This window comes from Rhinoraja longicauda, chromosome 11, assembly GCF_053455715.1.
Source record: "Rhinoraja longicauda isolate Sanriku21f chromosome 11, sRhiLon1.1, whole genome shotgun sequence".
Taxonomy (NCBI): Eukaryota; Metazoa; Chordata; class Chondrichthyes; order Rajiformes; family Arhynchobatidae; genus Rhinoraja; species Rhinoraja longicauda.
In genome coordinates, this window is record NC_135963.1 from 56548992 (window position 1) to 56568723 (window position 19732).

Consider the following 19732-nt stretch of genomic DNA (forward strand, 5'->3'; position numbering starts at 1 on the left):
TTTTGATTTGGGTTTCAATTGAATGGGTACAGACCTTGCCAGATAACTAAATGAGTTATCTTCAGACTTCAGAGATACAGCACAGAAACAGGCCTTTCGGCCTACCAAGTCCACGCTGACTAGCATTCACCCCATAAACTACACACGAGGGACAATTTACAATTCTTACTGAAGCCAATGAACCTACAAACCTGCATGTCTTTAGTGTGTGGGAGGAAACTGGAGTACCTGGAGAAAACCCATGCAGTCACAGGGAGAACGTACAAACTCCACACAGACTCAGGTGCTGTGATCAGGATCGAACCTGGGTCTCTGGCGCTGTAAGGCAGCAACTCTACCGCTGTGCCACCCTAAGCTCATAGAAATTATACACCATTCATAATCTTTATCATGAATAAAAGTCTAGCCATCTATGTAACCATTGTAATTATGTTCCATAGACAAAGGAGTTTATTAACACAGAGCTTTTGGCAAAACTTTATACGGAAGACCAAAATGCCCTAATGGAGGAATCTCTGGAACAGGCTCAAAGGCGCAACGAAACTCTTCGAACATATAACGCTATCTGTGAAGCACTGAATATTATTGGCAACATTAACGTGAACACAGTATCAGTTCCATTGCCGCCTCCTGTGGACGATTCCTGGTTACATACAAGCTACAGGTATGAATGCAGGAGTGATAGATAGCGTCATAATTATTTGTTGTACATTCCTGTATCTTATGCTTTGAGGAATTGTTTTCCTCAACATCGCCTATACCAGTTCTCCAGTGATGTTGCCCGACCTGCTGAGTTACTCCAGCACTTTGTGTCCTGTGTATTAACCAGCATCTGCAGTTCTATGTTTCTAAGGAGTTTTATTTATTGTGCTCCTTAAAGGTAGTTGGTTTTGTTAAGATGAGGGACTAGTGTGTTTCTTCACATCACTGGTACTCTTCGAAGAGTTAATATGTACACCTGTGTGCAGCTGGTAGAGCTGCCACCACACAGTGTCAGAGACCCAGGTTCGATTCTGACCTCGGGTGCTGTCTGTGTAGAGTTTGCATGTTCTCTCCGGGTGCTCCAGTCTCCTCCCACATTACAAAGGTGTGTGGGTTTATGGGTTGATTAGCCTCTGTAAATTGCCTCAGTAGGATGCAAAAGTGACATAGAACTAGTGTGAACGAATGATCGATGGTCGGCGTGGGCTCGGTGAGGCGAAGAGCTTGTTTCCATGCTGTATCTCTACTCTCAGAACATAGAACAGTGCAGCACAGAGCAGGCCCTTTGGCCAAGGTCAACTCATCTCTGTGTGGGGATGCAAGAAAATAACTGCAGATGCTGGTACAAATCGAAGGTATTTATTCACAAAATGCTGGAGTAACTCAGCAGGTCAGGCAGCATCTCAGGAGAGAAGGAATGGGCGACATTTCGGGTCGAGACCCTTCTTCAGACTGATGTCAGGGGGGCGGGACAAAGGAAGGATATAGGTGGAGACAGGAAGACAATGGGAGATCTGGGAAGGGGGAGGGGAAGAGAGGGACAGAGGAACTATCTAAAGTTGGAGAAGTCAATCTGTGTGTGGATGTGTATGAAGGAACTGCAGATGCTGGTTTAAATCAAAGATAGACACAAAATGCTGGAGTACCTCAACGGGACAGGCAGTATCTCTGGAGAGAAGGAATGGGTGATGTTTTGGGTCGAGACCCTTCTTCAGACTGATCTCCTCTGTCTGCACATGATCCATGTCCCTCCATTTCCTGCATATTCATGTTCCTATCTAAAATCCTCTTAAACGGCCTATTGTATTTAGGAAAGAACTGCAGATGCTGGTTTACACCGAAGATAGACACAAAATGCTGGAGTACCTCAGCGGGACAGGCAGCATCTCTGGAGAGAAAGAATGGGTGACGTTTCGGGTCGAGAAGGAAGGATATGGTGTGAAAACGACAGATCAAAGCAGACGATGATCAAGGAAATGTAGAATGGTTCATTATTAGCTGAGGGGAACGTGACAGCAAGACATAAAATCAGAAAGATAAATCAGGATGATAGTGAAACTAGTCAGAGAACTAGGGTGGGGGTGGGTGGGGGTGGGACTGACTGAGAGAGAGGCAAAGCAAGGGTTACTTGAAGTTAGAGATAACGGCGATTCAATCCAACGTTATTATGAATATTGCTTTCTCCAGCACTTTGTGTCCATTGTGCCTGCCTGTTTATTGTGCTTATTTATTCATGGTACGTGTCATTCCAACAATTTATAAAGACAAAAGTATATCAATGGCAATGGACCTAAAAATCTGTGGTAACAGTGTATTGTGTTGGAAGGCTGATGCCAAATTAGTGTGAGACCACTATCATTCATAAGCAGGGCACAGGGGATGTATGTGGCGGAATGTGTTGTTTTAAATTAGGAATATTGTTCTTGGAACATTAAATATTTTTCCGATCTGCTCAGCCCAGCAGCCTAGAGTAATTCTTAGGTGACATTAAACCTAAACCGATTGAGCAATAAAGTTCCATGTGAATACACTCCAAGATGGTGCCCAACCCAGGTGACTATTTGCATGCTCGCCACTGAAGCAGGTCTACAAACTCACATTACAATCGCTCCGCACTCCTAAATCTCTACTCCTACAGCAACATTTACCTTGCACTAAATGGTATTCCTTTATCGCGTATCTATGCACTGTAAATGGATCGATTGTGTGTAATCACGTATTGTGTTTCTGCTAACTGGTTAGCACGCAACAAAAAGCTTTTCACTGTACCTCGGTAAACGTGACAATAAACTAAACTAAACTATACCTCTTTGTCAAAGAGTCATGTAGCATGGAAATAGGCCCATCGGCCCAACTCGCCCATGCCAACCAAGATGCCCCATCTAAGCTTAGCCCCATTTGTCCGCATTTGGCCAATATCCCTTGAAACCTTTCCTATCCATGTATCTTCACCACAGAAGTCCCGATTATAATTATTTCAATGTTTTACTCCCCAATTTGAGGACATTTTACGTGGGCCCTTCACTTTAGTTTTGCAGTCTGGGCCCACATCCAGAATGCATTTTTAAGAAGCTACTCAAGATCTACACTTATGATTGTTGTGACCACAGTGATTATTAGAACGTAAAACAGTGCAGCACAAGAACAGGCCCTTCGGCCCAAAATGGCACTGCTGCACATTATGCCAAGGCCAATTAATCTCATCTACCTGCACATGATCCATATCCCTCCATTCTCTGCGTATCCATGTGCCTATCTAAAAGCCACTTAAACGCCACTATCACATCAGCCTCCTTGCTATTGAGGGCGTGCAGCGTAGGTTTACTAGGTTAATTCCCGGAATGGCGGGACTGTCATATGTTGAAAGACTGGAACGACTAGGCTTGTATACACTGGAATTTAGAAGGATGAGAGGAGATCTTATCGAAACGTATAAGATTATTAAGGGGTTGGACACGTTAGAGGCAGGAAACATGTTCCCAATGTTGGGGGAGTCCAGAACCAGGGGCCACAGTTTAAGAATAAGGGGTAGGCCAATTAGAACTGAGATGACGAAAAACTTTTTCAGTCAGAGAGTTGTGAATATGTGGAATTCTCTGCCTCAGAAGGCAGTGGAGGCCAATTCTCTGAATGCATTCAAGAGAGAGCTAGTTAGAGCTCTTAAGGATAGCGGAGTCAAGGGGTATGGGGAGAAGGCAGGAACGGGGTACTGATTGAGAATGATCAGCCATGATCACATTGAATGGCGGTGCTGGCTCGAAGGGCCGAATGGCCTCCTCCTGCACCTATTGTCTATTGTCCACCTCCATCTCCAGCAGGCTAATACAGACACCTACCCACCCTCTTTGTACATAACTTGCCGCAAGTCTGAGGAAGGGTCCCGACCCGAAATGTCACCCATCCCTTTTTCTCCAGAGACGCTGTCTGACCTGCTGAGTTACTCCAGCTTTTTGTGTCTATCTTTGGTTAAAACCAGCATCTGCAGTTCCTTCCTACACATATTGTCTAACTATAGTATGATTGTTATCATTTTCTTTGTCCTAGTACGAGCTCTTCGCACTGGCAACCTCTCTCTGGTCATCCACCATACAACCAATCTGGACAAGTTCCCATCTTACCCGTTCAATCCAAAGGCTCGTCGTCAAGTGCCCCTCCCATCCCAACCCACCATGGCATTCCACATTCACTCAGTGGTCCAAGCAGTGCAGGAACAACAGAGTATACCCAACAGACCCGCTCAAAGTCCACTCATGCTCCCACCACCCCCAGGTAAGTCCACAACTTGATTGCTACTTATGTTAGTTTAGTTTGGTTTGGTGTAGAGATACAGCATGGAAACAGGCTCGTCAGCCCACCAAGTCCACGCTGACCAACGATCACCCCGAACACTAACCTACACGGGATAGGAACCTTTTTTTAAACAATTTACCGAAGCCAAACAACCTACAAACTTGTACTTCTTGGGAGTAAATCAGCACTGGAGCACATGGATAAGAGATGTGTTTCCAGAGATGATGTCTGAACCTCTGAGTTACGCCAACACCCATGGTCCTGTTTGAACCTGTGTCTCTGGCATGTGTGTGCATGTATACACACATATATACATACTATACTTATTTATAATACAATATAAATTGTATTAAGGTATACATATTCATATGTATTTATTCACAAAATGCTGGAGCAACTCAGCAGGTCAGGCAGCATCTCAGGAGAGAAGGAATGGGTGACGTGTCGAGACCCAAAATGTCACCCATTCCTTCTCTCCTGAGAGGCTGCCTGACCTGTTGAGTTACTCCAGCATTTTGTGACACAACATTGTTTGCATGATTCATTCATTCCAAGCAATGGAATTGAACAAAATCAGATGGAGGCACAAGGAACTGCAGATGCTGGTTTACAGAAAAAGGCACAAAGTGCTGGAGAAACTCAGTGCGTCCAGCAGTATAGACAATGGACAATAAGTGCAGGAGTAGGCCGTTCGGCCCTTCGAGCCAGCACCACCATTCAATGTGATCATGGCTGATCATCCACAATCAGTACCCCGTTCCTGCCCTCTCCGCATACCCCCTGAATGGAGGACTTGGCGTGGGGGGACTGCCCTGAGGGAGGGGGAGGAGGAGAGGCACGGAGAACAAAGGGGGGCCTGGGGGTACTTTGTAACTTTGTCAGTGCCCTTCATGGGCGACTGTTTGCATACCTTGGGTATGCAAGCAAAGAATTTCACGTGACAATAAAGCATTCATTCATTCATTCATTCATTCATTCATTCATTCAGGCAGCATCTCTGGAGAATTTGGATAGGTGACGTTTCAGGTCGGGACCCTTCTTCACACTGATTGTGGTGGTGGGGGGGGGGGGCGGGAAGAGAAAAACCACGCGGTCACAGGGAAAGGGTACAAACTCCCCACAGACAGCCCCCTTAGTCAGGATCGAACCAGGAGTCTCTGGCGCTGTGAGGCAGCAACTCTGCCGCTGTGCCACCGTGCCACCATTGGAGTATCACTGGAGAACATGAACAGTTCAAGTTTCGTGTCGGGACACTTCTTCAGACTCATTGTAGTGGGGAAAATAAATAAAATCGCTCCTTCTGCTAACTATTAGATTATGAAGACCCCATATATGCAGCAGTATCTCAAGTTAACACGAAATGAATTTGTTAGAAATGCCTACCACTGAATGTAATTGTGATTACTGTGACAGTGAAGGTCAGTTTGCCCTGGAAATTCTGTTTAACCCCGGTATGATATGATCTTTAAATATGATCATATAAATATGATCTTTAAAATCAGCGTTATTATAGTCATTGTCTCCATTTCTGGGTGCTACAGTTATCCATTGGCACTGTAGGGTATCGTTTTGAGAGTTAAAGTTAATCCAGTGCCCCGGGAGTATTGCTAAAATAAAACCCTTGGTTCTGCTCTAGCTTTATGTATGTATGTCCTCTCCAGCCATGCTTATTGTACAGAGTGAATGACTTCAGATCTGCTGTGACTTTGGAGATTCAACTCTTGCCAAATTATTAACTGCCTTCCTCCCTTCACACAAACGAAGGAATCAGACACTAGCCTTATTCAGTCGTGCTTTGCATGGGAGAAAATGAGATGAATGTTAAATATTCCTGCTCCTATATTCCACAAGTACTGTATTATTTTACACAGAAAGTAAGAGCAAGCATTTAAATTGCTTAAACCCTAGCACATTTTTACGAAGCAGTTAAAGCAGAGAGCATAGTTTTCTGTACTTGTGTCATTGTGTTCTCCATATGTTTCTCATAGACATTCCAGCCTTTAGTACTTATCTATCTTTTCAGTGATTGGTGCCCAAATCTCTTTTTACTTAATGGCTTTAAGCAGATTACACATTTAAGTAAAGCTGAAAACCTATTTTTGCCCAAGAGAGCATACCTTCTCAGCAATAAAACTATTACTATAATTGTCATTACATTTGAACTCCAACCATAAAACATATTGTAGGCAGAGAAGGGGCGGCACGGTGGCGCAGCGGTAGAGTTGCTGCCTTACAGCGAATGCAGCGCCGGAGACTCAGGTTCGATCCTGACTACGGGCGCCGTCTGTACGGAGTTTGTACGTTCTCCCCGTGACCTGCGTGGGTTTTCTCCGAGATCTTCGGTTTCCTCCCACACTCCAAAGACGTACAGGTATGTAGGTTAATTGACTGGGTAAAATGTAAAAATTGTCCCTAATGTGTGTAGGATAGTGTTAGTGTGCGGGGATCGCTGGGCGGCGCGGACTCGGTGGGCCGAAGGGCCTGTTTCCGCGCTGTATCTCTAAATCTAAAAAATCTAAAGAAGGGAGATCTTCTGTGGACTATAATATCCACAGCAGTCATCTCCCAACATTCATGTACACTACATGGGATGGCACAGTGGTGCAGCGGTAAAGTTGCTGCCTTACAGCGCTAATGACCCGTGTTTGATCCTGACCACAGGTGCTGTCTGTCCAGAATTTGTACATTCTCCCTGTGACCACATGGGTTTTCTCCGGGTGCTCCGGTTTCTTTGCAGTCTCCAACGATGGCTTTGGTAAAAAATTTCAATTGTCCCTCGTGTGTGTAGGATAGGGATTGGGATCACTGGTCGGCGCGGACTCGGTGGGCCGAAGTGCCTGTTTCCGCGCTGAATCTCTAAACTAAACGGGTGAATTTCTCTGAATTAGTGCTTGTAAATATTCTGAGATAGTAAAACAGTGCATTGCATCTTGCATTTCCATAGGCATGCGTTGCCTAGCTCAGAAAAAGGGTCCCGACCCGACACGTCACCTATCCATGTTCTCCAGAGATGCTGCCTGACCCGCTGAGTTACTCCAGCACTCTGTGTATTTATCTGTACATGCTCCATATTAAACTCCACATGCCAACCATACCTAGAGAGATATTACATTTACTAGCTTCCAGCCTGCTGGAGATATACTGATATATTTTAGCAGATCACCAATAATGCATCAACTATTTCATTGAAACAGAAACAGATCATTGAAACTGATTGATACAGCATGGAAACAGGCCCATCGAGTCCACGCGGACCATCGATCACCCATTCACACTAGTTCTATGTTATCCCACGTTCTCATGTACGCCCGACACGCCTGGGGCAATTTATCAAGGCCAATTAACTTACAAACCTGCACGTCTTTGGGAAGCGGGAGGAAACCGCAGCACCCGGAGTTAACCCACACGGTCACTGAGAGAACATGAAAACTCCACGCACACAGACAGCACCCAAGGTTAGGATCGAACCCGGGTCTCTGGCGCTGTGAGGCAGCAGCTCTATTTCTGCTGCTTCTTATATTTTATTTTTTCATATTTCAGATACAGCGCGGAAACAAGCCTTTTCGGCCCACCAGGTCCGTGCCGCCCAGCGATCCCCGCACACTAACACTATCCTACACACACTAGGGACAATTTTTTACATTTACCCAGTCAATTAACCTACATACCTGTACGTCTTTGGAGTGTGGGAGGAAACCGAAGATCTCGGAGAAAACCCACGCAGGTCACGGGGAGAACGTACAAACTCCTTACAGACGGCGCCCGTAGTCAGGATCGAACCTGAGTCTCCGGCGCTGCATTCGCTGTAAGGCAGCAACTCTACCGTTGCGCCACCGTGCTGCAAGAAATCTTCTCTCAGAAATCTGTGAGGGATACCATTGTGTTCAATTTAGGAACCCTTAATTTCATCCGTGCATCAGTGATAAAATTAAATTCCTTACTATTATACACTGCACTCCAGCCGACTCGACTGCCCCCTATTTTGACTATATTTATCCTGATTTCTGCAATGGATTTCAGACATAATATTTGCTTAATACGTTAGTCATATCTTTATTCCTCATTATGTTTTTCCATGTCATTGCCTCTATGCTGTCCGAAATCATTTAATTTACTCTCTTCCTTTTTACTTTGTCGTGAAAGCTCTCAATTTACTGTCATAATCCCTCTCTATCAATTTTATTTGTTTGCTAAAAACTTTATAAGCTTTGTAATCTGTTAGCATCATAAACTTCCTAGTTAGCCACTGATGCATCATATTTCTATGGAGATATTTCTCAGTGCAATATACATTGGTTTCAAGTTTTGATTTATTCCTTTACGTGTTTATTATTGTTAATCTACTGGCTAGATCTTGTCATTTAATTTCCCAATTTACCTTGGCCTGCACACCCTTTGTCTCTTTATCATTGACGTTAAGTGCAATTTGAATTTGCAAAGGGGACATAAAAGACTACAGATGCTGGAATCTTGAGCAAAAAACAACCCAAACGCGGGCTCGGCGATCGCTTCGCTCAATACTTGCGCTCGGTCCGCTTTGTCCAATCTGATCTCCCGGTGGCTGAGCACTTCAACTCCCCCTCCCACTCCCAGTTTGACCTTTCTGTCATGGGCCTCCTCCAGGGCCATAGTGAGGCCCACCAGAAATTGGAGGAACAGCACCTCATATTTCGCCTGGGCAGCTTGCAGCCCAGCGGTATTAACATCGACTACTCCAACTTTAGATAGTTCCTCTGTCCCTCTCTTCCCCTCCCCCTTCCCAGATCTCCCTCTATCTTCCTGTCTCCACCTATATCCTTCCTTTGTCCCGCCCCCCTGACATCAGTCTGAAGAAGGGTCTCGACCCGAAACGTCACCCATTCCCTCTCTCCTGAGATACTGCCTGACCTGCTGAGTTACTCCAGCATTTTGTGAATAAATACCTTCGATTTGTACCAGCACCTGCAGTTATTTTCTTATACTACCCGCCGGAAGAAGTCAGCGGGTCCAGCTGTATCTGTGGAAGGAAATAGACTGACGACGTTTCTGATCAGGACCCTTCTTCATGACTGGAGGGTTGAGCTTAATTTAGTTTAGTTTAGAGATACAGCGTGGAAACAGGCCCTTCGGCCCACAGAGTTCGCACCGACCTTCAATCCCCTCACATTAACACTATCCTACACACACAAGGGACAATTTACATTTATACCAAGCCAATTAACCTACAAACCTGCACGTCTTAGGAGTGTGGGAGGACACTGAAGCTCTCGGACAAAACCCATGCAGGTCACAGGGAGAACGTACAAACTCCGTGCAGACAGCACCCATAGTCAGGATCAAACCCGGGTTCTCTAGCCCTGTAAGGCAGTAGCTCTACAGCTTTGACGATGGGTCCTGACCCGAAACATCGTCTGTCCATTTCCCTCCACAGATGCTGCATGACCCGCTGAATTCCTCCAGTACTTTGTTTTTTGCTCTGATTTTCAACCTGTGACATACATATGATACACAATTCCCTGGTGACTGCCTTCCTCCAATTCTCATCCTTTCCCCAAAATCCTTAACAGTATTACTAATTATCCCTGCTTATTATGCATTGTTCACAAAAGTGTCCTAAACGATGAATTCATTCTCCAAACTAATTCTACCGCTGTGATCCGTGTTTATAAAAATTAAAGTCCCCCCCCATAGCACAAAAAGTAAGGAAATTTGTGTTTGGTAGATTATTTCTTTGTTGTAACAATGCTTCTTGGCAATAAATCTTATACTGTTGGAAAGCCTGTTTATTTCCCTTTTAAATGGTGCCACATTTGTAAGGAACATGCATTTGTGGGATGAGCAACAGAGCTGAGTATATGGGTTGCGCCCATTAAAAATTTGCCAAATCTTCTCTGCCAATGCCAAACAGCTTATTCTGCTGTTGCTATTGACTCTTGTTTTGAGCTTCTGGTACCCCCAGGTGCTGACAATCAGGTGCCTGATTGGCACCTGATTGGCAGCATCTGTGAGCATGGACCCTGCTACAGTGGTCAGTAGGTGTCTGCTCCAAGAATCGGCATGCCACGTTTGACTGATCTGGATAGGGCCCGTGCGATAGGGCAACTTCAAGCTGGTGTTCCGCAAAACCAAGTTGCGGCATTATTTGGAGTGAGCCCTAGTACCATCTCCAAAGTGAAGGCCAAGTTCCATATAACGGGGGATGTCAGAGACAGGCCGCGAAGTGGGCGTCCCAAGAAGACAACACCCGAAGAAGACCGTTTCCTCACCCTGTCAGCACTTAGGAACCGTAAGCTGTCTTCTACAGATTTGCAGTCAAGGTTTGCAGGACGATATGGCCGACGGCTCTCTGCCCAGACAATTCGGAACAGACTGCACGCAGCCGATCTCCGGTCTCATAGGGCTGCCAGGAGGCCTGCCATGACTGCCCTTCACCGTCAGGCCCGTTTGCGCTGGTGTCGGTAACACGTGCACTGGAACCTGAACATGTGGAGGAACGTTATGTTCAGCGATGAGTCCAGATTCTGCCTACGGCAGTTGGATCATAGGGTCAAAGTGTGGAGAAGACGCGGAGAACGCTATGCTGATTGCTGCACCGATAGAGTAACATCTTTTGGTGGAGGCAGTGTGATGGTGTGGGGCGGCATCTCCCTCACTGGAAAAACGAGGCTTGTCATCATTAATAATAATAATAATATATTTATTTTATATAGCGCCTTAACACATGCACAAAGCGCTTTACAAATACAATTAACATAGAAACAAACAGACAAACTATCCTGACGGAAAAGCGGCGAATAATCAACGCCAGCGTCCTCTCACGTCAGGGTCCAGCAGTAGACATTAAAGAACACAAGACACACAGATACAATTTTTTACACAAAACAGCCATCACAGTGATTGCTCTAGGCATACCCTCATTGGAGGCAATCTCAATGCAGAGAGATATCGAGATAAGATTCTGCAACCAGTGGCAATCCCATATCTCCACAGTCTGGGACCGAACTCTATCCTCCAAGATGACAATGCTCGCCCCCACAGAGCAGGGTTTCTCAGAGACTACCTCCAGAATTTGGGAGTGGAGAGGATGGAATGGCCTGCCAGCAGTCCTGACCTCAACCCCATTGAACACTTGTGGGATCAGCTTGGGCGTGCTGTTCGTGCCAGAGTGACCAACACAACCACGTTGGCTGACTTGCGACAAATGCTGGTTGAATGGGATGCCATCCCACAACAGTGTGTGACCAGGCTGGTGACCAGCATGAGGAGGAGGTGCCAGGCTGTTGTGGCTGTGTATGGTTCTTCCACACGCTACTGAGGCTCCTGTTTATTAAATGAATAAATTGTTAAATTGCCAATATGTCTTGTTTCTTCAGACTTCAATCATCCAATCCACCAAACCACACCGAACAAGAGTCAATGGCAGAATAAGCTGTTTGGCATTGGCAGAGAAGATTTGGCAGATTTTTCATGGGCGCAACCCACATACTCAGCTCTGCTGCTCATCCCACAAATGCATGTTCCTTACAAATGTGGCACCATTTAAAAGGGAAATAAACAGGCTTTCCAACGGTATAAGATTTATTGCCAAGAAGCATTGTTACAACAAAGAAATAATCTACCAAACACAAATTTCCTTATTTTTTGTGCTATGTTTTTATATTCCCTTCCAACAAACATTTCTGACTTTTTCATTAATTCTTAGTTTAATTTAGTTTTGTTGTCATGTGTGGAAGGAACCTGGAGCACCCAGAGAAAACCCACGTGGTCACAGGGAGAACGTACAAACTCCATATGGACCCTGTGTGCTTTTGCGTAAACCAGCATATGCAGTTCCTTGTTTCTGTAATTTGTCACTGCGGCCTGACCCTTTAATTTAAAATCTGCCGTAATTCACCTCTGCCCCATTGCGGACATTGGACTTTGTCTGTGGAACTGCTGCGCTACAATGCTGAGAATTATATTCTGCACTCTGTATCTTCTCCTTTGTTCTATGTGTTTAACTTGATTGTATTTAAGTATAGTAGTAGCTGATTTGTTTGGATAGCGCGCAACGCAAATCTTTTCACTGTACCTCAGTACATGTGACACTAATGAAGCTAAAGATGCAGAGTCTCGACCCAAAACATCAGTATCCGTTTCCCCCCCACAGATGCCGCCTGACCCGCTGAGTACCTCCAGCAGTTCGATTTGAAATACCTTCGATTTGTACCAGCATCTGCAGTTATTTTCTTATACCTACAGCAGTTTAGGTTATGATGCTGACTTAAAAGTCAGATCCATAAACATGTTCGATGACAAAGCGTATGAAACATTCGGAAAGCCTCAATGGAAGGTGGTTACCGAGATTAATTAAGACAACATTATTCACTGATGAGAGAGGCATAGCTTGCTCTCCCTTTTGTGTTGTCTAAACTTAGATTGTACTAAGGAATTAAACGAGGCTGCTCGTAAACGACAGTGGAGGTAAAATCCCCGGCTTTATTCCAGAATATGTGAATACTTTGATCGGGATAATTAATTATGGCTTGGATGGCTGATTTGAGTTGTGTTGAATGGCATCATCATTCATATATAGCTTTAGATCACAACACTAAACCAGATGCAAAGCCAGCACCACAGGAAACAGAATTAGAACTACAGGATGAGAGGCTGGCGAGGAGGCTGGTATTGACATTTCAACTGAATGTCAACTATTTGACGTGTATCCAAATGAAATTTAATCTGCCATCGCTCACCATATGCTGAATATCATCCCCGCACAGCGGTAGCACAAGGACTGTTGAGCCATTTGGGCATACATTCAAGGGAAACTTGCTTAAACTGTAACGGTTTCATCAAACCACACATTGAGTTGGTTACTGATTAAACACCAGTTGATCCATCGTCACTGAAGTTTACAGTAAATTAAATTACCCAAATTCTTTTAATTCCAGTCAAATGTTACTTCCCTCAGTCTGAAGAAGGGTCTCGACCCAAAACGTCACCTATTCCTTTTATCCAGAAATGCTGCCTGACTTGCTGAGTTAGTCACTCCAGCTTTTTGTGTCTATCATCAGTTTAAACCAGCATCTGCAGCTCCTTCCAACATGTTTCCCTTACCTAGGTCAAAGGTAAACTAAAAATTCGGCCTCCAAGTACATTCAAGATAGAAATCAATATTTGGATGATGAGAAAATAAAAGAAGAAAGGGTTAGAGATCGATCATGGGGTTCAAGTAGTCTTCCCACCATCGATCCCAACCTTCACTTCACGCTACCTCAAAAAAACAGACAATATAATCAAAGACTTGTCCCACCCTGGTCATTCTTCTGAAGACAGACACAAAAAGCTGGAGTAACTCAGCGGGTCAGGCAGTATCTCTGGAGAAAAGGAATAGATGATGTTTCAGGGAGAGACCCTTCTTCAAACCCTACTCATTCCTCTCCCCGCTCCCAACCAGCCGAAGGTACAGAAGCAGGAACAGCTTCTTCCCTTCTGTTTTCAGGCTTCTGACTGGTCCTTCCATAAGCTAAGGTCAAGTTTTATTCATCTCTACTCCACTGTGGACATTGGACGTTGTCTATGGAACTGATGCGCTACAATGCTGAGAACTATATTCTGCCCTTTGCTTTAGCTATTGTACATGAGTTTGACGTGATTGTATTTATGTATAGTATATCTGATATATTCGGATATAGCATGCGAAACAGTACAGCACAGTCTCTTTGGCCCACAATGTCCATGCCAAACACGATGCCAGGCTAACTTAAGTGTAAGAAAATAACTGCAGATGCTGGTACAAATCGAAGGTATTTATTTCACAAAATGCTGGAGTAACTCAGCAAGTCAGGCAGCATCTCAGGAGAGAAGGAATGGGTGACGTTGCGGGTCGAGACCCTTCTTCAGACTGACTTAATCTCCTCTGCTTGCACATGGTCCATATTCCCTGCATATCCATGTGGGTTTAGAGATACAGCGCGGAAACAGCCCCTTCGGCCCGCCGGGTCTGCGCCGACCAGCAATCCCCGCACATTAAAACCATCCTACACCCACGAGGAACAATTTTTACATTTACCAAGCCAATTAACCTACATACCTGTACGTCCTTACAGTGTGGGAAAACGTTACCCATTCCTTCATAGTTACATCTGCAGTTCTTTCTTATGCTGCCTGTCCCGCTGAGTTACCACAGCATTTTGTGTCTACCTGTGTTAACCTACAAACCTGTACGTCTTTGGAGTGTGGGAGGAATCCGAAGATCTCGGAGAAAACCCACGCGGGTCACGGGGAGAACGTACAAACTCCGTACAGACGGCGCCCGTAGTCGGGATCGAAACCGGATCTCCGGCGTTGCATTCGCTGTAAGGCAGCAACTCTACCGCTGCGTCGCCGTGACCGCCCGTCCAAAGACCTGTCCAAAAGCCCATTAAATGCCATTGTCGTAGCTATCACCACCCCGGCAATGGGTTCCTAGCACCCACCACCCTCTGTGTAAAAAACAAAACTTGCCCCGCATATCTCTGAAATGTTGCCCCTCTCACCTTAAAGCTTAATCTTTGACATTTCCTTCATGGGGAAAAAGATTCTGACTGTGTAATTCAGTCTGAAGAAGGGTCTCGACCCGAAACGTCACCCATTCCTTCCCTCCTGAGATGCTGCCTGACCTGCTGAGTTACTCCAGCATTTTGTGAAATAAATACCGTTGATTTGCACCAGCATCTGCAGTTATTTTCTTACACTGACTGTGTAATGTATCTGTGCCTCTCACAGGTCCACCATCGATTTTCCGGCACCTTTGGTTCCAGAGCCTTGCCGGATTATCCATTTTGCCGGACCTACAGAGGTCACATAATAATAATTCAACCATACTCCTGTGACCCACTAATTGTACCCCTCCTGTGTCTCTAAAGCACCATGGGCTGCTGGAAACTTAAATAAAGAATTCACAATTAACAAAGAAATAATCAGTGCACTCTTTCAGGAGGCAGGCACAGGTCCCGAGAGAGCATGCAGCACACACAACACTCTCGTAATGTTGTCCGGATTTAAGGAGGTGCCGGACAAAATCAGTCGCTGGAAAATCGGTGGGAAGGAACTGCAGATGCTGGTTTACATTGAGGATAAACACAGAAAATGCTGGAGTAACTCAGAGGGACAGGCAACACCTCTGGAAAGAAGGAATAGGTGACGTTTCGGGTCGAGCCTTAGAAGGTCTCGACTCAAAACGTTACCCGTTCCTTCTCTCCAGAGATGCTGCCTGTCCCACTGAGTTACTCCAGCATTTTGTGTCTATCTTTGCCGGAAAATCAGTGGTGGACCTGTCCTTCTTTGGGGTCTCTCATCAGCCTGCGACGCTCCGGAGAAAACAACCCAAGTTTGTCCCAACTTTCCTCATCAGTCCCACCAATTGTGTTGGTAGAGATAGTAATTGCTTGAAAGATATTTGATCTTGACTGGCATCCAGCTGTTTTTGGGAGTGGACTGTATTTTCATCTTCCACATAGATAAGAGTGCCCTCTGGAGGTATTTATCAATGCGCCTCTCTTCATCCCACTGTGTAACACTGCAACTGTCCTCCTGCCCCAGGCCAGGCTTGTGGTCAATTTGAAACCTCACACTAACATCTTACAGCGTCGCCGTTAACGTATATCTTTATAGGAACTGTTTGTTTGAACCAGTCCCATATCAGTAAAAGACATTTGTTGCACAAAATAGACTGAAAATGCTGGAGTATCTCAGCGGGTCAGGCAGCTTGGTCTGAACTTTAGACTTTACACTGTAGAGATACAACGCGTACACAGGCACGGAGTTTGTACGTTCTCCCTGTGACCTGCGTGGGTTTTCTCCGGGTGCTCTGGTTTCCTCCCACACTCCAAAGGCGTGCAGGTTTGTCTGTTAATTGGTTTTGGTAAAGATTGTAGATGTTGCCCTAGTGTGTAGGATAGTGCTAGTGTATATTGCGCGGACAAGATGGGCTGAAGGGCCTGTTTCCACAGTATATGTCTAAAGTCTAAAGAGAAGTCTAAAGACTAAATGAACCTCGGTAAGTTAAAAGCACACCGACAGAGGAGCATACGGTCTGGATCAAATGCATTCCAGACACCAAGATCGCTGAGGAGTCTTTCAGGATTGTGCTTACGTTTGTGCATTTAGTGCAATTTTTTCTTCAGAAGCGAACTGAAGCTTAAAACTCCAAAAGTTGGTGTAAAAACCCTTTCAGATCAACAAATCGAAAGGCCTCTATTGACTGCCAAAAGACACTGAGTTTGTAAATGGGCAATAGTTGCTTGTTTTATTTTTCTTTGAGCTACAGAATAGCATAAAATGTCTAGTAAACTGCTTTGCAGAGCCTGTCGTGGTGTGGAGCAAGGCCCCTTGCATTCCATTCAAGCCTGCAGGAGGGGGAAGGGCCAGGGGAGGAGTGTAAAACCACACGGGACTCGTTCTGTCTTGTTCTTTCAGTCCAAACGCTCTCCCTTCATTCACTGGGCCCGCTATTGTGGAGGGGCCAGGCTCATGCTGGCTAAATTAAGAAGACAGAATCGTGGCATGCAAGCCAACTGGTACTGCTTTCCGTCTTTTTACAAATAATGCTTGTTGATACGAAAGGCCATTCCTTCTCTCCAGAGATGCTACCTATCCTGCTGAGTTACTCCAGCATTTAGTGTCTCTCATCTGGGATATATAGAGATCTATTCGCGAGAAGGTGGGGAACCTCTCGAATTCTCTTCTCCAGAGAGTTGTGGAGACTGGCTCATTGGACATGTTTATAGAAAGGGAGATCGTTTTTGAAGGATCGGGGGATTGACAGCTATCAGAAACTGGTACAGAATAGAGTGCCAGTCTGTGGCAAAACTTGTTCAAGGTGACTGGGAGCCTTTTCTTGCAGCAAATGATGATTCCATCCTGTATAAGTCTAACATCTCAGGTCACCAACTCAAACATTAGTATTTAGGCAAAAGATTTCTTTCATGAGGATGTTGCCAGGACTCAGGGGCCTGAACTAAAGGGAGAGGTCGGGCAGGTGAGGACTTTATTCCTTGGGGCTCAGGAGGCTGAGGGGTGATCTTATCGAGGTGTGTAAATTCATGAGTGGAATAGATAGGGTGAATGTACAGAGTCTTTTAATCAGAGTAGCAGAATCAAAAACCAGAGGATAGAGGTTTAATGAGAGAGGGAAACGATTTATAGGAACCCGATGAGTAACTTTTTTGCACAGGAAGTGGTGGGTACATGGAATGAGCTGCCAAAGAGGTAGTTGAGGCAGATACTATAACAATAGACAATAGGAGGCCATTCGGCCCTTCGAGTCAGCACCGCCATTCAATGTGATCATGGCTGATCATTCTCAATCAGTACCCCGTTCCTGCCTTCTCCCCATACCCCCTGACTCCGCTATCCTTAAGAGCTCTATCTAGCTCTCTCCTGAATGCATTCAGAGAATTGGCCTCCACTGTCTTCTGAGGCAGAGAATTCCACAGATTCACAACTCTCTGACTGAAAAAGTTTTTCCTCATCTCAGTTCTAAATGGCCTACCCCTTATTCTGTGGCCCCTTGTTCTGGACTCCCCCAACATTGGGAACACGTTTCCTGCCTCTAACGTGTCCAACCCTGTAATAATCTTATACGTTTCGATAAGATCTCCTCTCATCCTTCTAAATTCCAGTGCATACAAGCCTAGTCGCTCCAGTCTTTCAACATATGGCAGTCCCGCCATTCCGGGAATTAACCTCCTGCCTCTCAAAAATCTTATTAGTAAAGACAGACACAAAGTGCTGGAGTAACTCACCGAGTCAGGCAGCATCTCTGGCGAAAAAGGATGGGTGACCTTTTGGGTTGTAACCCTTCTTCAGACTTATTACCCTTCAGTCTTATTATTAAGACCTGACCTTGTCTAAAGGCACACACTACCAAGATGTGCTGTGTGGCACGAAGGCGCAGCGGTAGAGTTGCTGCCTCACAGCGCCAGAGACGTGTCCAGCCCCTTAATAATCTTATACGTTTCGATAAGATCCCCTCTCATCCTTCTAAATTCCAGTGTATACAAGCCTAGTCGCTCCAGTCTTTCAACATATGACAGTCCCGCCATTCCGGAAATTAACCTAGTAAACCTACGCTGCACGCCCTCAATAGCAAGAATATCCTTCCTCAAATTTGGAGACCAAAACTGCACACAGTACTCCAGGTGCGGTCTCACTAGGGCCCTGTACGACTGCAGAAGGACATCTTTGCTCCTATACTCAACTCCTCTTGTTATGAAGGCCAACATTCCATTGGCTTTCTTCACTGCCTGCTGTACCTGCATTTAAGATATTTGTACATGGGTAGCAAAGGTTTAGAGAGATATGGGCCAAACGTAGGCAGGTAGGACCAGCAAAGATGGGACATCTTGGTCGGCATGACCAAGCTGGGCCGAAGGATCCTTTTCCTTGCTGTATGACACTACGACCTCCAGTAAATTAGCTCCATTTGTATTATGTTACAGTTGATTTATTTTTCTGTTTGAACAATTACCATAGAAAACTATTAAAGGGTAGACAAAAGTTTTATGAACCAAAACCGAATGAGGGGACTCATTGAAATTTACCGAATAATGAAAGGCTGAATAGAGTGGATGTGGAAAGATGTTTCCACTAGCGGGAGAATCTAAGACCAGAGGGCACAGCCTCAGGATAAAAGGACATACCTTTAGAAAGGAGATGAGGAGGAATTTCTTTAGTCAGAGGGTGGTGAATCTGTGGAATTCATTGCCACAGAAGGCTGTGGAGGCCGTCAATGGATAACTTTAAGGCGGAGATTGATAGATTCCTGATTAGTACAGGTGTCAGGGGTTATGGGGAGAAGGCAGGAGAAGGGAGGAGAGGAAAAGATAGATCAGCCATGATTGAATGGCGGAGTAGACTTGATGGGCCGAATGGCCTAATTATGCTCCTATAACTTCTGAACTTTAAATAACTTGGAGATTTCATTGGCTATGCACAAAAAAAAGAAGAATTTACAAATGCAATATTTTTGTCGACCTGTTGTTCCTGGTGATAGGTGGCTGGTCTGAGCAATCTCATTTGTTGTCTCTGTGTGTAAGATGTTGCTTCATTCACAACTCACTATTTTATTCTCTTTATTATTAGGAGACCTCCTCCTGCAGTACCTGGAAGACCAACTTCATGAAGACACTAATCTAACTCAGTATCCATGTTTATAATATATTTGTAGTCCGAAGTTCTATCTCACGTATTGCACAATATCTTTGTATATAATTGTTAATTTTATGCTGGCAATAAATCCTACTCTATTCTCTATTGCAATGCATGGAACTTTTCAATTTTTGTTGTTGTTATCTAATAGGCACAATATTTTACAACGTGGCCATAAATAATCTGGATGTCATTTATTAGTAGAGATCCATTGAAATTTACAGAATCGTGAAAGGCCTAAATAGAGTGGATGTGGAGAGGATGTTTCCACTAGTGGGAGAGTCTAGGACCAGAATAAAAAGATGTT

The 19732-nt window shown here is 44.9% G+C and overlaps 1 protein-coding gene across 4 annotated transcripts in view; it reads left to right on the forward strand.

Moving 5' to 3' along the window:
* The window catches only part of LOC144597955 (dynamin-2-like), a 148676-nt gene extending 129166 nt beyond the window's left edge, over positions 1-19510 (forward strand). For all 4 annotated transcript variants that reach the window (XM_078407797.1, XM_078407793.1, XM_078407795.1 and 1 more), the window contains 3 exons: positions 441-664; positions 4027-4251; positions 19360-19510. In XM_078407797.1, coding sequence (XP_078263923.1) covers positions 441-664; positions 4027-4251; positions 19360-19399 — 489 coding nt within the window. In that variant the 3' untranslated portion in view covers positions 19400-19510. The remainder of the gene's footprint in view (positions 1-440; positions 665-4026; positions 4252-19359) is intronic.
* Positions 19511-19732: the final 222 nt, after the last annotated feature.